Genomic DNA, 26081 nt, shown 5'->3' with positions numbered 1-26081 from the left:
GGTTCTCAAAAGCACCATTCCAGCCGAATGATGTGCTTTAATACCAAAGCGGGAGGTATATTCTAAGCCTGGGCCAGCAAAATGGCTACCTGGACTGGCAGAGGACTGCTCTAACCTAGTCTGCTAGCCTCTAGCCTCCAACCCTGCCTTCCGGTTTTGAGCCTGCTTCCCAGTCTGCAAACCTCCAGTCTGCTAGCAACCAGCCTCCACTCTGATCCACTGGCCTTGGCCTTCCTGTCCTGATCTGGCTTGTTTTGCGTCTGCCGGTCCATACCCTCTATCCCCCGATTCCCCGGGCTGCCTCTTGACACGTTGAGGAGGCACCCTGATATCTGGGGCTCATCTTTTGCGGGGACTCGCTTGGCTATTTTCACGGGGTACCATTGAGTCCCAAGGAGGATGCGTAGTCCCCATGGCTCCCGACACGTTGGCTTTCCAGCTCCATGGAAATCCCAGAACCCCCATTGGCCACCCCTGCCAACGCTGAGCCAGAAACTCTGTTGGTCGTCCCAGCCAGACATGTCACTAATCTGCTGTTCTGCTGGCAGCCTCATGCTCTGCTGTCCAATCGCCAGACTACTGCTTAACTCTCCACGGATATGGTTTCCACTACAATTATTTGATACCGAAATTGGAACATAATGTAAAATAAAAGTTTGTTACACACAGCTGACTTCCTGTTGCCAGTTGGTGGTGTTATGACGATTAATCTATATTGCCATGAAGATGTCCTCAGCCTGGACTCTTATCAAGCATGAGGAACTTGGAGCAGAATGGACAATGTACATTTGAGTTACAACAACTTCCTGTTTCATGGTGAATGTGCAAAAAATGGCCAACATGACATTAGACAAATGCTTTAAACATTAGCTGTTAGCCTTAGCAATAACCCCTTCAGCAAAAAGTAAAGCTTTCTGTCCATCAGAAACCTCCGTAAATCACAGAGAGTTGAGGCAGAGCAGCCGGAGGACAAACCAAAAAACATTTTCTCCAAAATCAGTGGTAGTGCCGTAAAGCATTTAGGACTTCTCCCAGGAGATTGGACCTGCTCACCAAAGTTACATGGTGCGTGAAACAGGTGCTTGGGGCGTGCATTCTCCCTATTACAAGTCAGTTGTTGCTTATAAATTCAACATTTCATAAAGCTTTTTTTTTTCGACAAAAGCTACATAGGGTTGTGTTGATTATAAAATATATAAAAATGTAGGTTATAATTACGAGTTAACGCAAATTTAAGCTGCTAAAAAAATGGGATGTTTAATTAAACTTTCCAAATGTAAATTATACATTGTGTTAGTATTACCAAGTAATGTTACACTGAGGTCAATGTGCCCATCTGTTGTTGCTTGATGGGCAAGAGTTGAGTTTGCCATATTATGCTTTCAGCGTATTTTTTTAAGCATACAGTAGTTTTGAGATTATTCTGGAGAATACACTTGACAGTATTTGTCATTATTTTGGATTGTTGCAATGAATAAACATAAAACAAGCATTTGTCCACTCCCATGTTGATAAGAGCATTAAAACATTTAAACATATCCCTTTAAAGAACATTTAGAACAGATAAAAATGTGAGGTTAATTTGCGATTGATCGCAATTAAATATTTTAATCAATTGACAGCCCTAATAAAAATGTATTCCTACAATAAAAAAAATTTACTATATGCTGGTTAGCAAACTGAGTTTATAGTTATAAGACAACACATGTTTTGGTATTCTGTAATAAGTCACATCATAAGATAAGCAGTGCTCCAGTGTGTGCATGTATCTTAATTTAATAAAAAGCGGTTTGCTTCAGTGCACACACAGCACTGGTTTAGATACTAATGTTGAATAATGAAGTCAAATGATCAACTAGAAAAGCAGATAGATGTGATAGATGAAATCACATTAAAACATAAATGATCATTAACAAAGTCTACTTTATATTATTACCATGAATTATTGGGGGTCTGTACAGAATCTAGAGCTTCTCTATGTAGAATCACACTTGAGGGTTCAGTACTGTGACATACCTTCACCAGGCCTGGGTACTCGTTGGACGGGAGGCCGTAGATGTTCTCTTTGGACTCCTCACCCTCAGTCAGCAAGAAGCAGGGAAAGCGCTGCTTCACGTTGTATGAACCGGGAACCTTCTCTCTCCAGTAGCACACATTGATCTTCACCACCTATAGTAGTTAAAACCAGGAAGGCCATTAGTACCAGCCAAGTCCTCAGAGATCTGTCTGTCACTAAAGAACATGATTGACCATAGTGTATACCATGCATTTGTTTTGATGCACAAAACTCCTTGATTGAAATTCAGAGGGTTTTCTACAGCACTAGCTGCTGTGTAAATAGCGTATTACTCCAATACGTCCAAAAATAAATATCGTTGTCATTGTGGTTTGTCAGTGTCTACCAAAACTGTTAACATATGACCATGACAAAAATGATTCCAATTACTTTCTTCTGATCTGTTACCTCTATGGTTAAACCAAATACCCACATTTTTAACGTGTGTCTTACACCACCTTACAACAATAGCCAGATGTCAATATGTTTGCTGTAATAATTCCTCTTGTTCACAGTAGCCAAAGATCATCAACTTACAGACCCCTGGGCACAAATGTTTGATGGGCCAACTAGCCAACTTTGTTTGGTGTTCAGGCTTTTCTTGTTTTTTTAATAACACAGACATACAGTACAGGCCAAAAGTTTGGACACACCTTCTCATTCAATGCGTTTCCTTTTATTTTTTATGACTATTTACATTGTAGATTCTCACTGAAGGCATCAAAACTATGAATGAACACATATGGAATTATGTACTTAACAAAAAAGTGTGAAATAACTGAAAAATGTCTTATATTTTAGATTATTCAAAGTAGCCACCCTTTGCTTTTTTTTATTAATAAGGGAAAAAATTCCACTAATTAACCCTGACAAGGCACACCTGTGAAGTAAAAACCATTTCAGGTGACTACCTCATGAAGCTCATTGAGAGAACACCAAGGGTTTGCAGCGCTATCAAAAAAGCAAAGGGTGGCTACTTTGAGAAATCTAAAATATAAGACATGTTTTCAGTTATTTCACACTTTTTTGTTAAGTACATAATTCCATATGTGTTCATTCATAGTTTTGACGCCTTCAGTGAGAATCTACAATGTAAATAGTCATGAAAATAAAGAAAACGCATTGAATGAGAAGGTGTGTCCAAACTTTTGGCCTGTACTGTACATAAATACAGTGAGGGGAAAAAAGTATTTGATCCCCTGCTGATTTTGTACGTTTGGCCACTGACAAAGAAATTATCAGTCTATAATTTTAATGGTAGGTTCATTTAAACAGTGAGAGAAAGAATAACAAAAAAAAACTCTAAACGCATGTCAAACACGTAATAAATTGATTTGCATTTTAATGAGAGTATTTGACCCCTCTCAATCAGAAAGATTTCTGTCTCCCAGTTGTTTTTTCTACCAGTAACGAGCTGAGATTAGGAGCATACTAATACATAAAGGGAGTGCTCCTAATCTCAGCTTGTTACCTGTATAAAAGCCACCTGTCTACAGAAGCAATCAATCAATCAGAGTCCAAACTCACCATCATGGCCAATACCAAAGAGCTGTCCAAGGACGTCAGGGAAAAGATTGTAGACCTACACAAGGCTGGAACGGGCTACAAGACCATTGCCAAGCAGCTTGGTGAGAAGGTGACAACAGTTGGTGCGATTATTCACAGATGGAAGAAACATAAAAGAACTGTCAATCTCCCTCGGTCTGGGGCTCCATGCAAGATCTCACCTCGTGGAGTTGCAATGATCATGAGAACGGTGAGGAATCAGCCCAGAACTACACGGGAGGATCTTGTCAATGATCTCAAGGCAGCTGGGACCATAGTCACCAAGAAAACAATTGGAAACACACTACGCCGTGAAGGGCTGAAATCCTGCAGCGCCCGCAAGGTCCCCCTGCTCAAGAAAGCACATGTACAAGCCCGTCTGAAGTTTGCCAATGAACACGTGAATGATTCAGACAACTGGGTGAAAGTGTTGTGGTCAGATGACACCAAAATCGAGCTCTTTGGCATCAACTCAACTCGCCTTGTTTGGAGGAGGAATGCTGCCTATGACCCCAAGAACACCATCCCCACCGTCAAACATGGAGGTGGAAACATTATGCTTTGGGGGTGTTTTTCTGCTAAGGGGACAGGAAAACTTCCCTGCATCAAACAAACGGGTCCATGTACCGTCAAATCTAGGGTGAGAACCTCCTTCCCTCAGCAAGGGCATTGAAAATGGGTCATGGATGGGTATTCCAGCATGACAATGACCCAAAACACACAGCCAAGGCAACAAAGGAGTGGCTCAAGAAGAAGCAACATTAAGGTCCTGGAGTGGCCTAGCCAGTCTCCAGACCCATAGAAAATCTGCGGAGGGAGCTGAAGGTTCGAGATGCCAAACGTCAGCCTCGAAACCTTAATGACTTGGAGAACATCTGCAAAGAGGAGTGGGACAAAATCCCCACTGAGATGTGTGCAAACCTGGTGGCCAACTACAAGAAACGTCTGACCTCTGTGATTGCCAACAAGGGTTTTGCCACCAAGTAGTAAGTCATGTTTTGGGGGGTCAAATACTTATTTCCCTCATTAAAATCCAAATCAATTTATAACGTGTTTGACATGCGTTTGGATTTTTTTGTTGTTATTCTGTCTCTCACTGTTCAAATGAACCTACCATTAAAATTATAGACTGATAATTTCTTTGTCAGTGGGCAAACGTACAAAAATCAGCAGGGGATAAAATAGTTTTTCCCCTAACTGTACATACAGTGCATATACAGAATATACTGTATATGGAACATTATGGAGAGCACTGTACCTCATTGGAATATGAAAAGTCAGCATTAAACAAAACCATTTCAAGACAACATGACTTATAGCATTACATATCTGGTATTAAATGAAGAATAAAGCTCTCAAGGGGCTATCTCTGTGTCTTGTCTGTCTGTTTGTCTGTCTGTCTGGCTCTGGCCCATTCTACTTTTAGAGACTCTAGGAACAATTAACTCTGCATTCTGGGAGCGCAGTGCTCTAGTGGGGCAATAGGGTACTATAAGCTCTTTAAGATATGATGGTGCCTGACCATTAAGAGCTTTGTAGGTCAGGAGAAGGATTTTAAATTCAACTCTGGATTTTACAGGAAGCCAGTGCAGAGAAGCTAATACAGGAGAAATATGATTTATTTTCTTAGTTCTTGTCAGTACAAGTGCTGCGGCATTCTGGATCAGCTGGAGAGTCTTAAGGGACTTTTTTGAGCAACCTGATAGTAAGGAATTACAATAGTCCAACCTTGAAGTAAAAAAAGCATGGACTAGTTTTTCTGCATCGTTTTAAGACAGGATATGCCTAATACAATTTTTTTTTCACCTGCGTAAGCAGTGGTTCTTAAAGTTTGTTTTATGTGGGCGTTAAAGGATATATCCTGATCAAAAATAATTCAGAGATTTCTGACAGTAGTGCTGGAGGCCAGTGCAATGCCATCCAGAGTAGCTATATCTTTGGATAATGAGCTTCGGAGATGTTTAGGGACCAACACAATAACTTCAGTTTTGTCTGAGTTTAACAATAGGAAATTTAAACTGATCTGGGATTTTATGTCCTTAATGCATGCTTAAGGTTTAACTAACTGATTTGTTTCTTCTGGCTTGATGATACATATAATTGGGTATCATCTGCATAACAGTAAACGTTTATGGAGTGTTTCCTAATAATATTGCCTAGAGAAAGGATATATAAGGTGAATATAATTGGTCCCAGCACAGAGCCTTGTGGAACTTGGAATTCACAAACTACTGTCTTGTCTAGCTTATTATGCTCTCTAATCACCGTACTAAAAGGACACAAAAAAAGGAGCCTTTGACTATGTAAATGCGGTCTCTACTCACCTGAAGTCATATTTGAAGTTTAATTAACACAGCCAGCAAGTACTATATGTAATCTGCTAAAAAAAACACAGATTTTACTCTCCTAATTGAAAAAAGTTTAGCTCGACACACATTAGGGAAATATTGTTATGGATGTAATCATCAATGTCTACGTTTGTGTTAAATATGATGAAAAAATTACTGAATATGTTATGGTAATTTTAAGGTCTGACCATACCTTTCCGGGCCTGCTCTATACCACCACAGTGATGTACGCGAAGCAGCTAGTTGTTCAATTTTTGACTGAGACCAGGTTGTCTGTTTGGAATTTCCATCCAACCAAATGCAAACATTTGGGGTTTTACGAAGTACTGTCGGAAATTTGCAAAAGAGCCATAGTGTAGATATGCTGTGTCATGCAAAGATAAAATATTTCTCAAAAAGTATACAAAAAATTCAACTAACATTCAAAAAGATTGGAATAAAAACAACCTGTGCCAATTATCAGATGTGAAAGCACACACGTTTCTTTTTCACTATTTACTGCTATTTTACTCACTTTTCCTTGTGTCAGAACCATAGCATTTGTGCAAAAAATTTAAAGTTTGTCCTGAGAGTGCCATTACATAAAAGGCAATGAGACCTCCACTTAACCTCCTGTCATTAAACCTGTTTGATTGATGGCCTGAGTACAATTTGATACACATCTGACAATTTAGCCTTTAGACTCCTGGAGTGTCCAATTTACAAAGAGTGCATTAATGTGCTGTGCTCCGTGAATTTCATGCCAATTGGCTTATTCACTTATCAGATTTGTGTGTTCAAACAGAAGTGCAAAAGGAAAGGTCATAGGGACACCAAAAATGACGAGGGACATAAATAACCACATCAAATTAGATGGAAATGTGATCATAAGTTTCCCAGATGCCTCATCATTGGCAAGAGTGTTGTTCAAGTGGAGTTTTCAGCCTGCTAGTTACGCTGAGGGGAGATCAGGGAGTCACTAGGAATTGTCCTCTGAGGTAATTGAATGTTCATACAAAATATCATGGCAATCCTGGTAGTTGTAGTTGTTGAGTGTGTGTTATCTCAGATATGATTAAGGATGGGTCTCGAGACCCGGTTCTATCCAAATTTCTCAAAACCCAAAAATCAATGAGGTCCAAGCTAAACAATACTACTATCGAGACTAGTGGATCACTTAACGTTATGTCTAAAAATAGATACGTGCGCGAACTGGAAGAATGATTTATAAGCAATGTGTGCGTAAAGAGCATAGGTAAAGACTAGCCTCCCCACCGCAAACCATTCAAAACATAGTCAGTCTGGCTACTGAGAGAACCGCTATGTGGGCCACTTAATCAGCTCGTTAAAACAAAAACAGCGACAGAGACAGAAGTATATAAAGCAATAGTTCTGTTAAGATTAGGAATTTGTCGTCTCGTCTTTCCACCAAATAGAAAAGTATCGATAATGGTATCGATAAGGACTCGGATCGTTAAGCATTCTCGAAAATGGTATCAATATCAATAAAAATGAACAATCCCCATCCCTAGATATGATAGATATATTTTCATGGGTTATATATTTATAGTACAACTGTTCAATACTACACCTGAATGAATACACACTGGCACAACGTGCTGGTTAAAGCTTAAAATATAAACCTCCATAACACCTACTCCATCCTCCTCTGGTCTTTTTTTCTGTCTAATAGAAGTGCAATTACAAAAGCAGCTCTGCAGTGGTGAAGGGAGAATTGGGATTTAATGAAATGTACACATGGTTGTACAAAAGACGTCCATCTGAGGGTGGCAATAATAAGGACACATTGTTCAGGAGCTTTCAATGTAATGAACTAACCGTCCGTGCACTCATTCCCAGGGCCTATAAAAATTCAGACAGAAGTGCTCCGGCAACTCAGCGAGCTTAGAGCCTGTGCTTTTCTACCAGCTCACTCAGGCATGCCATTCCCCAGGCCTCCCAGCCTGCTGCTAGCCTGAATCATGCAATTCCAATATGAAACTCCAATTTGCCACTCTAACAGCTGTCTGCTTGTTTTCCCATCACCTTCTCTTTTTAGGCTGTGTGGCACATTGCAAGATGGAAAAGACTGCCTTGCTGACTAAGGCCTCTGAGCTGTTTAAATATGGAGGAGTAATGCTTTTGTTTCTGTGCCAGGTTCAGGTGGGCATTTAAAAAGGTAGGCAGGGCAAGATCCCAGTGGTGAAAAGAGAGTGAAACTGGATTAGGGATGGACAAGTTGAAGTTGATAACATACGGAGTCTAATAAAGCAATAAGCCGGCATCTTGGTGTTTTTTGTGCATTCACTGAACCAGTACAGAGTAATGGTAGATTGCTTGGCCTCCTGTATTACTGCTTGTAGCTTTCTCCAGAACCACTGTACTCCGAAATAATGTACAGAGGGACCACAAAGCACTTAATATGCAACTAACTGTATACTACTTTCAGATGAAAACATTGTACTACTACATTTATCTGACAGAGAATGTGGCAGATTCATATTCTACTCACAACATATCACAAATAAAATATAATGCATTATTATTTCTTAAACTATCCAGCACATTGATAATGCCTCTCTTTTTACTTCAACTAAACATTTGCAGCAGAACTTCACTTCGTCACGGGCGGTTTTACCACGTCTAGTGAATGTGTGTTTTTGTGGAATTGTGCGTGTGTTTTTGTGTAATCAATAAATCTGCCTAGAAAATAGTGAAAAATGTCTTGTTTTGTCAGTCCAAAACCCAAAGATATTTTTATGATATAAAACACAAAAAACAGCATTTTCTGCATGAACAATCAATTTAACAATTAATCAATTATCAAAATAGTTGGCGACTAATTGATTAGTCGACTAATCATTGCAGCTCTAGGTATCATACATATATGTTAACCTCTTGAATCCTAATATTCTACTTTAATTTACGCCTGAGTACAATATTGATATATATATATTTGCAATAACAAATATAATTTAAATTTAGAAGAAATCCTAATAAAATCTATTTTTGGGTGAAATTTTGAAATAGGAGTTAAATTTGTATGAGTGCACACAAACAAGTAATGGATGAAATACTAAATATTTACCATTCTTTTGTAGTTCTACCACTTGACATTTTAGGTCCATTTGGCCCTACCTTTTGTAAACACAATTGTGCAAATCATATTTCAAATTAAATAAAATGTACAATAACACAGAATATACATTTTAACGAAACTCAAGGATGCTTTTCAAAGTTGTTTTTTATATTATTTTATATACGAAGCTATAAGAACATTAATGCATGTGGGACACCAAGTGTTTGAATACCTTGAGTGGCAACTGTAAGCCAGTGTGGACAAGCAGTCTGTTAGCCCAGGGTCCAGCGGTGATCACCACACTCTTGGCTCGATAAACACCAGCAGAGGTTGACACTGTCACAACAGAGCCAGGCTTGATGTCTGTTACCTTCTCTTTGTCTCTTATGACCCCACCCAACTTCTGAAACTGCCCCTGGGAAAAGAGAATGACAGAACCGTGTTTAACTTTTTTTTTTTTTTTTTTTTTTTTGAACAATATTTACATGCTTTAATGTTCAAAAAACACACTATTTTCTCATACTGCCCATGACTGCTGCACCTGTATTCACCCTCTGTATGAGACGCTCTGTAGGAGTCTCTTTAATCCCTCCTCCTGACAAAGCCCAGTCAGTTCTGATTGGCCAGAGTTTTTCCTGGAATCTGCGCTCTGCTCCGCAGCCTATGCTGTTGTTTCACTAGTATCAGCTGGAGCTACTGCAACCAAGCCCCCAGGAAGAGCGCCATTTCTAAAAGCCACCATGGGCTTAGTGGACAGGGGTAGCTAGCATGGCTGCTAGTGCGCGTGTCCATCGTGACGTCATGGGCCAACAATGCGCAAGAGCCGAGCTCCATGTTTGCTTTATGCTTTTGAGCACTCTCATTGGAATGTACGGGGCTTCCCGCCGAATACTGTATCCAGTTCTCTTAATACATCCATGACTGCAACAGAGTATATAGCAGGACTTTGTACCATGAAAAATCACCAATAAAGGCTTCTAAACCAAATATTAAACCAACGGACATGTCCCAGCAGTAAAGTGACCCGAAATTGGGGAGAAATTACCAACCAGCACGTTCTACCGTTAAAAAATCGCAGTAAAAGGCTTCTGAACCAAACACTAACCAATCAGACATGTTTCAGCAGTAACGCAACCCAAAATTAGGGAGAATTTAACAAATTGGCAGCGAAGATGACAACTTTTACTGCTGTTAGCATGTAGCTACTATAGTTAGCAGTGGACACTAATGGAATATAGCAGCACTTTCTAGATAGATAAGGCTTTTAAACCAAATACTCCGTAACCAGAAATGTTTCAGGAGTAATGTGACCAGGAATTGGGGAGAATTTAACCACACTGGCAGCCAAGATGACATTGTTTACTGCCATAGCATGTAGCTACATGCGACAATGTTAACACAGCAGTAGCTTAAAAAAAAACACTTCAGTAGTTCCTGCCTGGAGCAGATGACCAATCATAGAAGTCCAGCTTAGAGTTGCGTAACATTTAGCCGAGAGTAGAAAAAACTGATGAAACTGGAGCATTCAGAACAGCTCGACATCTGAACGTTTTAGCTCACAGGAATGTCTCTAAAATATGTTTACCTCATTATTTGAAATTTAGTTTTGGCCACGTTTAACATGAAAATCCAACATTATAACACCTGTTTAATAGAGCTCACTGAGCGGCCACTTATTGAACGGCTCCGGTTCCGGAAAGGATTTCCACCATTCAATATTTAAATTGACCTTTCAGAAAATATTTGTAGAAAGAGTTGTTTTTAACAATGTTTTTATTGACTTTTCAATATTTGAATATTTGAGTATATTTTTATACATTTTTCGCGTAACTGTAGTTTTTTTGTGTACTTCTACTTTTTTAAGTAGTTTTTAAAATCTGTACTTTTACTGAAGTTTGTTTTGTTAGAAGGATTCTACTTTGCTACATTTTAAATCACATCTGTTACTGAGTAAAAAAAAGTAGGCTAAATAAAAAATGCAAGGAAAAACTCGCGCCCCTGAAACTACTACAGTGAATGATGGACAAGACGGGCAGCACCAGACCTTCACTAACGATAAATTATAAGAAGGATGGAGACGGACAAGTCAGACACCAGCGGTGCAGACCAAGCTAAATGCGAAACCCCGTTAAAATTTGCTGAAGTTAAACTCGAAGGAAGTGAAGTTAACCCCTGACCGTATTTGAGTGACCACTTGGGCAGGAAAGGCAACAGCTTTATTATGCATATTAAGCTGTACATTTTAAATGAGCTACTTTTTACCTTTACTTGTACTTAAGTAAAAGTGACATCCATGACCATGTAATAGTACTTTTACTTAAGCAGAATCATTTTACTTTTTCCATCTCTGCCCCTGTCCCAGGCCATAACAAAATCACTCTTCCAAGATCTGCCATGTTACAAGAGCCAAAAAACTAAAAGCAAACTATATGACAGTATCACATGCACAGAACCTCTAGCAAAGTAACGATATGCATAAATACAAAAACAAATAAGAACTGCACCTTAGCTATCACCATGAAGACATGCCTCAGCCCTTTTCCCTTCTGGGGTTTACCACTTATTTGAATCTTAGGTATTAGAAGCTCCCCATGTCCCCTTTTCTTATTTATAAATACAATATAATAATATAAAGTCAAATGGCTTCCAGATTTTCTTATACAACCCCAATTCGTTTTTTTAATATATATGTTAATCTTTCCATGGACATACATTGCGTGCTATATTCTTGATCCAAACAAATTGTAGGTGCCTCTATTTTTTTTCCAGATAGGAGCTATAGTCCTTTTTACCTGTAGTATAGCAAAATCAATACATTTATATTGTTTGGGGTTTTAGATTTAAATTAGTTAGATACAGGTGCAGCAATATCATCTTAAGGTAAAGTGGAATGTTCACAGACAAGATTAACATAGTGTTATTGATCACTTCACTTTGTTTAGTGATGATTAGCAAGTATTAGCATGCTGCCAAACTAAATTAAGATGGTGAACATGGACCAAACATTATACCTGCTTAACATCAGTGTGTTGGCATCACTTTTGTGAGCATTTTAGCACCTCTGTCCCTATAAGTATAATAAGAATTCACAAATCTAACATGGCTGTACTATACTATACACTTATATACTGTATGATATAATGACCATTGACAATTTATTGCCTGGCAACATACAGAAAACATTTTCTGAAAGAGAGGGGGGCTACGACTTAAGGGAAAAGTCCAATTTTATGGGTATGGGTAAATATATCAATGTGAATAGAACTTCTGAATATATAGTTTCATTGATTACATATTTATTAACTCTGTAGCCAATTCATTTAATAGGATAGAAAGGGTATAAAGGGGTAGGAGTAGGAGTACATAAGTACATAAGTTTTACTTCTTCCTACTCCTTTTTGCATGTGTAAATAGAGGTCTTTAAGTACTGGAAATTATGGAGTTTTTTTATTACTATTTTTTCTGATGTTTTATTTTATTTACATGTTCAACATAAAGATATCAATCAATCGAACAATCAAAACAATGTTTGTTTAAAATAACTACAGGGTAGAAACCTCCTGTCCCGTACATACAGTTTTACGGCGCTGAGCAAATGGGGACGAGGAACAACTGGATATACTCTCATCTCCTTCATCTAAAATGCAGGTTTGATGCTTTCATATGTCAACACTTTGACTAATGTTAGCTTGGACAGCTAATTTACCTGTTGGGCCACAGACTAAAGAAAATGACACCACCCAAACTAGCAGTCAGTCTGACCGGCGGTGACATGTTGCTTTGAACGAACTATGCACTCAAAATAGCAAGTGCAAGTACAGAAGTGTGCGATTTGAGACACGGTATATACTGTATATCTTTAAATGTTACAGCTGAAAACGACAACAGAAATAAACAATTTCATAGATTTCACACATCTACGCAATTCAAATCAATGAACATTTGTCTATGAAATCATGTCTGTGAAATCAATGAATGCCCTCATTTACAGTTCCCTCTTTTAGTTAACCCATAGGCAAACTGAGCTTTTGCATCACAATGTAATGCACAGTTTAGCCAGCCTACTGCAGTGACTTGGATGAAGAATGTTGGGGTGTGGCCATCAAACAGGCCAGAGCTGGCCCCGCATACAGTCATGAGGGGGAATAAGCAGTGTGTTTTGAAAGGGAGAGAAAAAGAAGACATTAAGAAACGTGCCACTCTGAGACACCATATTGGTACGGTTTTTTTTCCCAGGAAAAAAAGTCTGAAAAGTGGGGTCATCTTATAATCAGGGTCTAGACTTTCAGCTGTTCAAGTCGCAGAACGTCACCTGTTTCAACAGCCAATAGAGAAGTCAGCTATAAACTATAGAAATAAAATGATCCACAATTAATTTCATTTTAATGTTACAACAGCTGGTCGAAAAAGCAGAGTTTTATACGGAGCCTCAACGAGCGCCCGAAAGCATGGTAACGTTTTATGGTGGAGATAGTGAGTGACTGAAGAGAGAGATAGCCCAGCGGCGTGACTCAGAGAAATAAAACGTGTTTTTGCTGATTCATCACTAGAACTGTAGCAAGCATCTCAATATCACTAACATTATTCACATTCATACATAAACGAAACAAATGATATATCCAGCTACAAAAAACCTGGAAGTCGGAAGTAGAAAGGAAGTAGAAAGGAAGTACAACGTGGCGTTGTCATGGAGTTGTTACACCGTCTAAAAATGCCAACAGCCAGAGAACATACCGCGGTCCTCAAAGCGGCAGCTTCCAAGAGATCGACAGGAGAGTGTGTGATTACGTGACAGAAAAGCGTAATGACGGGATGTCCATTACCAGAGACTCATTCAGCTGAAGGCTTTGGAAATATATACCATTATTTTAAATGTGACACTTTCATCTAAAAAGATATTGAAAATATTTTATTAAAAGATGTTAAAAACAACAGCCTACCTTGTTTTGTTCAATGTGTTTTTATTAGAATTATTTTCAATTTAAATGTTCTTTATCAAAGTAATATTTGGCTTTTATAAAGTATTTTTCCAAAAATTAGTCTTGAAAATGGGGGGGCGGGGGGTGTCTTATAATCAGGGTTGTCTTATATTTGGACCAATACGGTAATTAAAAAAGGTAGATCAATTGCGACATGTATTAAGATATAACACTAAAGTCAAGGGGCTGTTAAAGAGTCATGGCGTGACAATGCACAAAGCAATAATCCACCGATGTATTACACATCTATCACAAATTTATACTTGACTGCTGCTTCACAGAAAAGCGGCTGAACAATCCGTTCAGTCACTTGAGAATGGCACCTCACTGAAATAACAAAGAAGTGTTTTGTGCTTGACCAGGCAGTCATGGATGAGTCTGTTCTCCTCCAGTGCCTTTTTTCACTGCTGACGGAGTCCAGTAATGTGAATTTATTGCTCAAAGATATTCCTGGTGTGAGCTATTATTAGATTGAGATAATGAAATAATGAAATAATGACAATGAGTATTAAATATGTTCAGTTATCCACATCTTGATATTTTACAACCCAATTATCCAGTTCTTTTGTGAATGTTTCTGCCAACAACCATGGAACAGACATGAAGGTCCATTTATGTATATTTTTTTGAATAGCATACTGGCTAATTTGCTATTGATGCATTAAATAATGCTGGTAAATTTCCTACAAAATTGATCTGAAAGGGCCTTGCTTTTTTTATAGCACGTGAAGGATGTAGACACAGTGTTACGTTCATATTTACTAAGGAGACAAAAGACCTTAGAATTCTTTAAAAAAACATAAGACCCGGATCGTTTCTGGTGAATGAACTTTATAGACCTCCATGATTAGTCTTGATTAGACTTCAGATTCGAGGAAAATTACAGTTTATTACAATTTTGATATTAGCATTGTAGCACTGTCACATTGACATTGCACTCACCAGATAGTTGCTGAGATTTCTTTACAATGATATTACGGAAAAAAAGTCTGACAGGGAAAGAAACATGAGCTGTCAGACAATCATGCCAACAGTTTATCCAGATCATCTAATCCTCTTTATTGGAAGGTGGAACTTGCAGCAAGCACACCTGAAAAGTCGGTTAGATCCCTCATTGCACTGGAAAACTGTGAGCAGTTCCCTGATTGGCGCTCTTCTCCACCTGCCTTTCATTGAGTAGTCAACACACCTGATCCTCATCCAGCTTCTCTAAAGCTCCACATATACCTCGGCCTCTCTTCCAGTCTCCGCCGGAACGTTTAGTACAACAAGTGTGTTTGTATTTCGACATCCAGCCCATTACTTTGCTAAACCAAAATCTCAGTTTTTGGCTCTAGCATGCATGCCTTGCCAGTTGCTAATTACTTCTGTTCTCCGTCTTCAGAACCAAAAGATCTCTGGATTACCTTCCAGGTTGTGATACATTGCCAGACATTCCTCCACAGCGCTGCGGATGAAGGTTTGGCTAGTCCACACAGCATTCTGGGATGGGAGAAAAACATGCTCTGGTTTATTAGCATTTCTTTAAACCAATCAGAATCGTCTTGGGTGGCGCTAAGCCCCGGACACAATGACAGTGTCTTCGTCTTAACACTTACTAATAAATTGTCTTGTTTGCTTTTTTTTTTTTTTTTTCTCTCTTTTGTTTTTCCTTGCTTCATATAACAAATGTTATTACTGTATATATTTTGTCTTAAAACTAACCACGTATGGGTCACCCCTACTCGTATGCCGTACCGTATTAGTTTAGTGAAACATATGTATGTTGAGTCTCTGTTTTAACATTTATTAATAATTTTTTTTTTTTTTTTCCTGTTTTATATAGCAGATGTTAATAGTGTTTATCTTATGTCCTGTTATTGTAATTTATATCTGCCAAATGGGACTACAGATGGAAATTAGCCTTTGGGCTATAATCTGGCACTTTTACGTGTACTGCTGTACATTGCATTAAATGTGCATTGTCCTTAAATAAAAAAAAAAAGTGCCTCTGCCAAATAGCCTCTGGAAGGAACTTGTTTTGGTGGAACGTGTGTACGTTCAAAGGTTGTTTTAGTCATGCAACAGAAAACTCAGATTGGACAGATAGTCTAGCTAGCTGTCTGGATTTACCCTGCAGAGATCTGAGGAGCAGTTAACCATAGTCCTCAGAAATCCACTGGATTTGAATGGTGAAATGTCTGACCCAGAATGGTCGTATAGAGTAGCTCAACTTTGAAAAGTATTTGAAAAAATATATAAATTATGATGTGATTGAAAGAATATGTCCACATATTAACATGTAGTCAAACATAACACATTAACACTGCATGTTGCAGTTATGTAAGTGTGTGTGAAAACTAGTTAGCAAGGGAACACAGAATGTTTGAACAGGAAGCTAAAAGTAATGAATAAATGGTAGAAATAAATAGCTAAAGGTAAGGACTAAACACCTCAAAAGATTAGGAATGGGTAAAATAGTTAGTTTTAGATAAATGGTTGAAACATTCAGCTTCACTCCAAGCAGTAGTAGGTTAGTAGTAGTATGATGGATGATGATCAAACCAGCCTTTATATTTCATTTTTGTAGGCATTTGTTTATTGATTTTTCAGTGACCTAACAAAATCAAGAGGTAACATTTCGGGAGTCAAAACAGTGTCAAGTACAACAAGTAGAAAAAAATAAAATATATATATATATATATAAAAAAGAACAAAACTAAAACACAAAATGGTCACCCACTGCTAATTAAAAGTCCAATTTCTTCACTTACACACAGATAAATAAAAACATCCCAGCATGCTACAAATTCACACAAGAAAAAACTCACAATTAGTAGACAATCAGGGTGGCTACTCTGGAACAGCCGTAAAAATCAATCCCTCAACATGTGCAAAAAATGGACCCCAAGTTTTATTAAACTTTGCAAAAGAACCATGTTTTGAGCACCTAACTTTCTCCAACTTCACAAACTGAAGGATGTCCCTGATCCAAGACGAGTGAGAAGGCGGCGCAGGAGACTTCCACCTCAATAAAATCCAACGTCTAGACAATAAGGAGACAAAGGCTACAAAGTCAGCTTTACATTTGGAAGCTGCAAAGCAGGAGGTAAAACCCCAAACAAAGCGGTACATGCTGTTGGATCAAATTGAAACCCTGTACAAACAGAAATAGAATTAAATATCTGTGTCCAAAAAATTAAGTAGTGAAGGGCAAGACCAAAACATATGGACATGGGTAGCTGGAGCCTGATGACATCTAATGCACATGGGGATCGACATCATTATAGATTTTGGAAAGCTTAACTCAAGTGAGATGGGTACGATGTAGAATTTTGCACTGGGTCAGACCATGTCTAGCACAAATAGATGAGGAGTGAACCCGACGCAAAATGGCCTCCCACAGCTCCTCCGAGATCCCCTCCCCTAGATCCTTCTCCCATTGGGTTTTCATTTTATGCTGCGGGGTAAGCAGCAAAGAATAGATAAGACTGTATAAACGTGAAATAGCACCCTTAATGGTGGGCAATGGGGTTAAAAAGGAGTCAATTAGAGAGGCCTCTGGGAGACTTGGGAAATTGGGGCTAAGATTGCAAATGAAACTACAAACTTGAAGATATCTAAAAAAATGCTGTCTAGGCAAATGGAATTTCTCTGAGAGTTGCTGGAAGGATGCAAATGTACCAGCAATAAACAAGTCCCTAAATGTCTTGATGCCATAGTCAGACCACAAAGAAAAAGCCCCATCAATTAAGGAAGGATGAAAAACAGGGTTAGCTGATAAAGGTGCTAGGAAAGAGAAGGTCTGTAAACCAAAATAGCGTTGAAATTGCTTCCAAATTTTAAAAGTGGATTTAACTAAGATATTATTGCAAAAAAGGGAGAGAGAAAAGCTAAGAGGAGCGTGGATGAGAGCAGTCAACAAAGCAGGTTTGGCAGAAAACATCTCCATTCTCAACCATGTAGGAGGAACTGGTGCCCCATCCAGAGAAATCCAAAGCTGAATTACTCTAAGGATGGAAGCCCAGTAATAAAACCTCAAGTTAGGTAGGGCCAAGCCCCCATGGGTCTTAGGTCTCTGCAACAGCTCCTTTCGCAAACGAGGGACCTTCCTGTTCCATATAAACTCTGTGATTGATTTGTCTAATTTGTAAAAAAAAAAAAGACTGAGGGAGAAAGACAAGTATGCACTGGAAGAGATAAGAGAATTTGGGGAAGATGTTCATCTTAACCGAATTAACCCTGGCCACAAGGGAAAGAGGCAACAGTGACCACCGTTGAAAGTCCATCTGTATCTGATCCAACAAAGGGCCAAAATTATAATCAAAGAAATCTTCAAATCTGTCTCTAATCTGGATACCAAGGTATTTAAAGCCAAATGGAACAATTTTGAATGGGAAACCCTGAGCAGCATTTTGGGCACTTTGATTTAAAGGAAACAGCTCACTCCTGTCCACATTTAGTTTATAGCCTGAAATCTGACCAAATGAACTAAGGATGTCAAGAGCAGCTGGAACTGAGACAGAGAGATTGGACACATATAGTAATAAGTAATCGGCATAGAGGGAGACCTTCTGTTCAAGACCATATCTTGTTATTCCAGTGATGCGTGGCTCTGAACGAAGCGCAATAGCCAGAGGTTCAATAGCAACAGCAAATAGAAGAGGACTAAGAGGACAGCCCTGACGAGTGGAGTGGTGCAATGGGAAATAATCTGAATGGGTGTCATTAGTTCTGACTGAAGCCACAGGGGATGAATAGAGCAACTTAATCCAAGAAATGAACACCTGGCCAAAACCATATTTCTCCAAAGCGTAAAAAAGGTAGTTCCACTCCACTCTGTCAAAAGCCTTCTCCGCATCTAATGAGATTACAGCTTCCAGCCCCATTGACGTAGAAGGATTATAAACGTTATTAATTAAAAAGTCGTCTGAGATTAAAGAACCCATGTCTGTTCTGGACAAAACCTGTCTGATCAAGAGAGATTATCAAAGGCAAAACTGATTCCAGTCGCAGAGCTAATAATTTGGACAGAAGTTTTACATCTACAGATAAAAGACTAATTGGACGGTAACTTAATATGAGCAGGACAGAGGATCCTTATTCTTTTTTAAGAGTAATGAGATGGAGGCCTGATTTAGGGTCTGAGGTAATTTAGAAAGAGTAAGAGATTCATTGAACATTTCGATCAAAAGTGGTGCTAATTTGTCAAAAAAGGTCTTGTAAAACTCGGTCAGAAAACCGTCCGGGCCTGGACATTTTCCAGACTGCATAGAAAATGTTGCCCGTTTAAGGTCATCTATGGTGATTGGGCCCTCTAACCGCTCAGCAGTATCAGCATCTACTCTAACCAACTGCAGTGAGTCAAAAAAACTATCCAGGGCTGACCGATCAGACCCAACCTCAGAAGTATATAAAGAGGAGTAAAACCGTATGAGTATGAATTTGTGGAATCTGCTGAGAGGAGGAAGCCTGTCGAAGCTGAAGGGCCAAAAGTTTGGTCGCCTTATCCCCAGATTCCTAATAACAATATTTAGCCTTAAATAAGAGCTCCTCAACCTCTTTAGTAGAAAGAACATCAAACTCAGCCTGAACAGAGAGACGATCCTTATATACGTTAGAGGATGGGGAGGAAGCATAGATATTATCAACTTGTCACAATTGTGCACCGGCCAAGCTAGTAAAAAGAAACTGTGTTAAAAGGTTAAAATAAACACAAACTCGCAGAGCAAAAGGGAGACACGTCCTACATGCTCGGTGTCCAACAGCGCCCCCTTTGTAGGCATTTCTATGCCTAATTAAGATAGCGACGGAAAGGAAATGGGAGAGAGAGGGGAAGACCTGGGTCATACTCAAACCTGGGTGTGGTGAGGACTATTGGTACCCCCGTACAGAGGTGGGTAGAGTAACCAAAAATTGTACTCAAGTAAAAGTACTGTTACTTCAGAATAATATGACTCAGGTAAAAGTAACAAGTAGTCATCCAAATAATTACTTGAGTAAGAGTAAAAAAGTACTTGGTGAAAAAACTACTCAAGTACTGAGTAACTGTTGAGTAACAAAATAGCTTAAATTAAAATAATCCAGGTAAATTCAAGTACTTAAAAAATAAATCAATAAAATAATAATACATAAAAAATAAATAAGCACAAGTAACACAAATTTCCAAAACTTTATACTTTTTTACCAGGCTCTGCCGGCAGAACTAGAACAAGGTCATGGAGCTGCTGTTTGGCACTTTTACTAAGGTAACCATGCTTTCAATAAGAGGCCAGACGCCTGGACTACGAAGCAAGATTTGGGGTTAACGAGGTAACTTCAGGTTCAACCCAGGGTTTTCTGTATCACGAAGGTGGATCACTTGATACCGGGTTCAATCGCCGTGGTAACTTATGCTGGACGCCTAACCTGGTCGGGAGTAGGTTATGTTGGAGATCAGAGATCAACCGGTGTAAAAGCAACGCCTACTGACCAATCAATACTCGATTGATAACGGCGTCACCGTTCTTATAGAAGATCAGGCGGAGTTCAGTGCGCAGACAGAGAGAGAGAGAGAGAGCGAGAGGGGGAGAGAGGGGTGCGCTCATACAAAAAACATTTAGAGACAGACAACCCCGTTAACATTCCCTGATGGGTATATTTATGAAATATATAGATTTTAATGGGAGGGAATTACATATCGGCTATTTCGCTTCTTGAGCTGTGTGTCGCCAATGTGCACAGCGGTTTGAATTATGTTTTTTATATATTTTTTTATTTGCTCTCATTATCGCTTCCACTGCCAGGGTTGCAACTGCAAATAGGCTAAAGCAACGGCAGTTTATGGAAAGGACAAGTGTAATTATGGTCAGATATTGTGCCTGACTGATGGGGAAGTGATATTGTTAAGTGTTGTGATTTACGCATCTACAGTGTCGCCTATATTTTTTGCCAGCTGTCCTGTTTTAGGAAGCAGCGACTGTATTGCGTTTTGCCTGTAAAACCGTGTCTGTGTTCTTCATATTTATGTAGAATTATAGTTTGCTCTTCTTATGTAAAATATGTGGCTATTGGTCATGTTGTGCAAACATCGCATCTTTTATGTGAACGTGCGCGTCTCTAGATTGGGAAACCCGTGGTTGATTGAACTAGTCGATAAACACCGTCTCGTTTATGCGGGACCGCGGTTATTAGGTTAGGTGAAGCCGGGTAACTGAAATAAACCCAGGTCATGTTGATCTGGATTGGTAGTACAGGCGGTTGATTCTGACATTTTTGTTTTGCTACGACTGTAAAGCTGACCCGTCCGTTCTCTTAATACATCCATGGTCCGGTCCCGCCGCTGAGATTGAGTACGGTCACGTGACGAGACTGCACAACTACGTTTGATTGGTGAAACACAGTCACGTGGTAGAGCCTTTAGCGGAAGTCTCTCTCTCTGTCAAAATAAAACATTAAAATGAGGCGTTCGCGGGGGGGATAAAAACAATGACACGTAGAATACCAAGAGGTAAAAAGAAAAGTAACGAGCTCGTTGTAGCCTAATGTAGCGGAGTAAGAGTACAGTTTCTTCTTCACAAATCTACTCAAGTAAAAGTAAAAAGTATAGTGATTTAAAACTACTCCTAGAAGTATAATTTTTTCAAAAACTTACTCAAGTAAATGTAACGGAGTAAATGTAACTCGTTACTACCCACCTCTGCCCCCGTACCAGCTACCTGGTGAGCTACCGGGGTTCCCAAACCAACCTTGATATGGACAGTTCAGTTGTATGAAAAAATTCTGAATTAAAGTGTTATACATTTAAAACATACATTGGAAATCAATGCAGGGGTATGCAAGATCATCTGATAGGGCTGTGGGTTGTACATCAGACCAAAAAGGGTTGGGAACCTCTGTTGTAAGCTGTGGTGGGTGTTTGCAATAGAAGGTTCGGGTAATAGTCATACCGTTCACCTTCTTTTTCCAAATAAGTTTGGCTAACCTGTGCAACAGAAAAGATCTTGCAGGCCCATCAGCCTCATCGGGACTGATATTAAGCTTTATTCCAAAGTCTTGGCACTCCGTCTAGAGCGCTTTATCGAGAAGCTAGTCCACCCCGACCGATCAGGTTGTATACCAAAGCGTCATGCTACAGACAATGTACGTAGACTATTTCATGTAATAGAAGAAGCCAAATACCTTCCAACAACGGCAGCAGTTTTATCAGTGGTCCACCTAAAGTGGAATTACTTGTGGCAAGTAATGGAGAGGCTTGGTTTGCCATCAGTGTTACAATACCAACCCAAAGCAAAATTACATATTTGGGCATCGTCATACACACATCGCTAGAGCGAGTTGTCCAGGACAACTGTTATGGTTGTGGAAATTTCTGTTGGGGTTGCTTATATTTCTGTTGCCTGTTTGCACAGTCCTGTATGTTTTCTGTTTTCCTGTTTAGATTCTGTGCATTATGATTATTTCGGTTTCCTAATTTATTTTGATAGTCTGTTTTCTGTCTTGTCTTGTCTAGTTTTACTTCCTGTGTTTTCCCGCCTTTTTTGATTACTCTGCCTCTACTAATGTGCTTCACCTGTTGTATCACCTGTTCCTTGTTTGATCATTACCCAGGGACGTCACTAGGGTTGAAAGACCCCCAGGGTATTTGTAACTTGCGTTTGCAAAATCTTTGCACTCACATCTTTCGTTACTGTATTAGAGCTACACTAATGTCAACCACCAGTCAAGAAACCAATATGTTAACAAGTCAAAAGTGACAGACATATCCTCTTCTTCCATTTCTACTCTGTTCCTTCTGTCTTACCCTTTAAGATAAAACAAAACCCTGATGCTAATTTCATGACTTCAAAATGCAAATTGGTCACATGAAACAACATCCAAAATGTCCAAAAACAGACAAACAGAGGCCAGACAGCTAATAAGTTGGTAAGTTAAACAAATATGACAAATAGCAGTACAAGAAAAAGAAAAAAATAGGCATCACTGCATACTTATCATGTAAGATATTAATATGGATCCTATTTAAGGTGGCTACTGTCTAAATACAATAACCTGATGGCGGAAGGAATAAAAGATTTGGAGTAATGATTACTCTATGTACTGTATGTAGGATTGCTTTCATTTTATTTTCACATGTGTATCTTTGGCCTAGCCTACATTTAGGCAACATCTACATATTTATTTAATTTATCACAGCCAATGAATGAAGAAAGTTAAATTGGTTAGAATACAGCTAGTATATACAATAAATATAATTAAATAATTTAGTTTAGGCTATGCATAGTACCTAGACCTGCCAACAAATGCTTATTGTTAGAAGAAAACCAAACAATCCTTAGACCTATAGACCACTACTGACCTCAATCACGCCGGCTGCCTCAGAATCAACTGCTCTGCCAGTCTCCTGCTTCTCTTTCTCTCTGCTAAAATATCTTCAGATATCCATCTCATCTGCTCAATGAATTGAAGGACACAACGGTACAATAGCATTAGCAGGGACCCTTTGACTTTTAGTTTTCAGTGACAACAACATTCTATGGGGATTGATATTGTTTTAGAATATGCCTACTATAGAGATAGTGGCAATGAATAAAGAGTTATGATTAGCTTGCTAAGTTAACCATTTCTTGTATTTCCCTCGTTCACTCTAGCTAAACTATAGTTTTCATAGAAAATCAAAATATCCCCTTTCCTTTACCTCAAGAAAACGTAGCTAAGGGTAAGCAGGTCATTAAAAACAACTTACAATTTCACTCTGTATCACTACGTGTAATCAATCTTCCTTTCACCATTAACGGAGGGTGCATAGCGAGTTCAGATCAAAGAGTAGCGACGAGATGAGATGAATCCCCCAGTTACTCACAATGCTCTGAACACCAATGCAACGAGACGGTGCGGTGCATCATCTTGATAGCACAACGACTCTGTAATTCTGTCTAACTTCCGACTTTTTGGCTATTTTTTTGTAGATATATATATATATATATATATATCTCATTTGTTGCGTCTAAATATCAATGAGGATAAATCAAATTGTTAAAGTTGTTATTATTTTGGGGTAGCTTCAGCCCCCCTAAAATAGGCCTAACGACGTCCCTGTCATTACCTCTTGTATTTAGCCTCTTTATTCCCCTTATCTCTTGTCAGATCGTTTTGTGTATGCTTGTGTGCTTTCCTCGTGTCAGTTCTGGTCAGTTTCTGTGCTTCCTGTATTTCCCTGGTTTTTGTATTTTCTTTGTTTTTTGGGATTCCCTGTTCGTTTCTTCTTATTTTGGAATTGGTTTTTGCCTGCTGAAGGCAACACAAGACAACACAAGGGTTAAGTACATGAACCACTTACCCCAACCAATACATTTCTGGAAGAAACTTGATACTTTAATTCAGCAGTATATTTGGAACAATAAACAACCTAGGCTAATATACTCTACCCTGCAACATACCACAAACATGGGAGGGCTGGCCCTCCACAACCTTAAAATGTATCACAGAGCCTTTCAGCTACGGGCCCTCAAAGTGCAGATGGACTCCTCATCTACAGTTCCATGGAGAGAAATAGAGCAAAACCTCACTGGAAGTCTAAGACTGCAAGACCTTGCCTTTGCAGGTGTGTGTAAGCAGTGGAGTGACAGAGGTATGTATACTTTAGAACAGCTATTCAATGAGAAAGGTATGTTGAGTTTTGAAGACCTGAGAGCTAGTTTTACTTTTATCTTCGCTTAAGATCAGCCCTAAAATGTTATGGAGTGCCATGGGGAAACAATCTTGAGGCGCACCCAGTCATTACATGGTTTGTTGATCTTCCTGTGAGAGGATTAGTGTCCAAGATTTATGCTAAACTGATGCAAGTAGGAGATTTGGGAGCGAGCGCTGCGCCCTGAGGGGAACGCAATTAATTGGGAGACAGTTTGGGACAACATTTTCCACTGTTCCAAGAACCCAAATCACCATTATATCCACTTCAACATATGCCATAGGACATATTTGACTCCTCAGAAGAGATAAGTCTCTAAAGTCATTCCCACTCTCTATTGTACGTTCTGTCAACCTGAACAAACTGGAACTTTCCTGCATATGGTCTGGGAGTGTGAACAGGTACATGAGTTCTGGAATAAAACCACATCAATAATATCTGATGTGATAGAATGTTGAATTCCTACTGACCCGATTGTTTTGTTACTTAATGACGACTCTAAATTACACCTGCTTGGGAGACAGAGGAAAATATTTGGCTAGCCGGCTCAACTGCAACCAAGAAAATGATGGCTCCCCCCTCACTCGCTTTTTATAAAACAGTGGTTAGCGTATTTTCTAGACATAGTTATGCTGGAGCTCCCTACAGCAAGGATTAACAAAGCCAAATCATCAACTATCAGCTTATGAGAAAGCACAGCAGCACAAATATCAGACTTAATGACCTCAGCCCCACAAGAATTAGAGGAGAGTGATTAGCCAAGGTGTGGTTTATGTTTGTTTGTTTGTTTTGTTTTCCTTCAGACCACAGAGGGTTAGGGGTAGTAGAAGGTTTTTGTTCTTGTTTGAGTTGTGTTTTTCTGTTCTGTGCACCATCTGATATTACCTGTCTCACATTGTGGAATTTGTTTTGTATATCTGAAGGTGCTAATAAAAAGTTGATCACAAAAAAAAAAAGAGCTTGGGTCTTGTCAAAGAGCCTGGGTCTGTCCGAGGTTTCCGACACTGATGCATCAAATCAGTCTGGTTATCATCAGACCAAGCTCAATCTTTTAAGATTGAACATTAGTCTGGGGAGTCTGCTCTGTATTTTCTACTGCACAAGAGGCGTGATCAATGGGCATAGTTCAAATGACTCCGTACGCAATTGGATAGTCCTTCAACCAATCAGACCAACGATCCGGGTAAGGCAAACACATCCTTCTCTTGTAGGAATTGTTCCAGGGCAAGTTTCTGTTACATTTTCAGAGAAAACTTGACTATGAAATCTTTTAAAAAAGCAGCGACAGCAGCATCAACGTGTTGCTGCGCTTCGGTGGCCGTCATGTTGAATGTAAACAAAAAGCTGCTTGCCTTCGCTTCTATATCGTCATTGTGGTAAACCCGCCAATAACCCGCCAGGTGGATAAGCGAGTTTGTGATTGGTTCTGGCAAATTTGTAACGGAAG

General features: G+C 39.2%; 1 protein-coding gene across 2 annotated transcripts in view; it reads right to left on the bottom strand.

Moving 5' to 3' along the window:
- pipox (pipecolic acid oxidase) overlaps positions 1 to 26081 on the bottom strand; it is a 79249-nt gene that overhangs the window by 26910 nt on the left and 26258 nt on the right. For both annotated transcript variants that reach the window (XM_039787296.1, XM_039787305.1), the window contains exons 4-5: positions 9240 to 9422; positions 2017 to 2169 (exon numbers count right to left, since the gene is read on the bottom strand). In XM_039787296.1, the coding sequence (XP_039643230.1) occupies positions 2017 to 2169; positions 9240 to 9422 (336 nt within the window). The remainder of the gene's footprint in view (positions 1 to 2016; positions 2170 to 9239; positions 9423 to 26081) is intronic.

This window comes from Perca fluviatilis, chromosome 2 (assembly GCF_010015445.1).
Source record: "Perca fluviatilis chromosome 2, GENO_Pfluv_1.0, whole genome shotgun sequence".
Lineage (NCBI taxonomy): Eukaryota > Metazoa > Chordata > Actinopteri > Perciformes > Percidae > Perca > Perca fluviatilis.
This window is presented reverse-complemented; position numbering and strand designations above follow the sequence as displayed.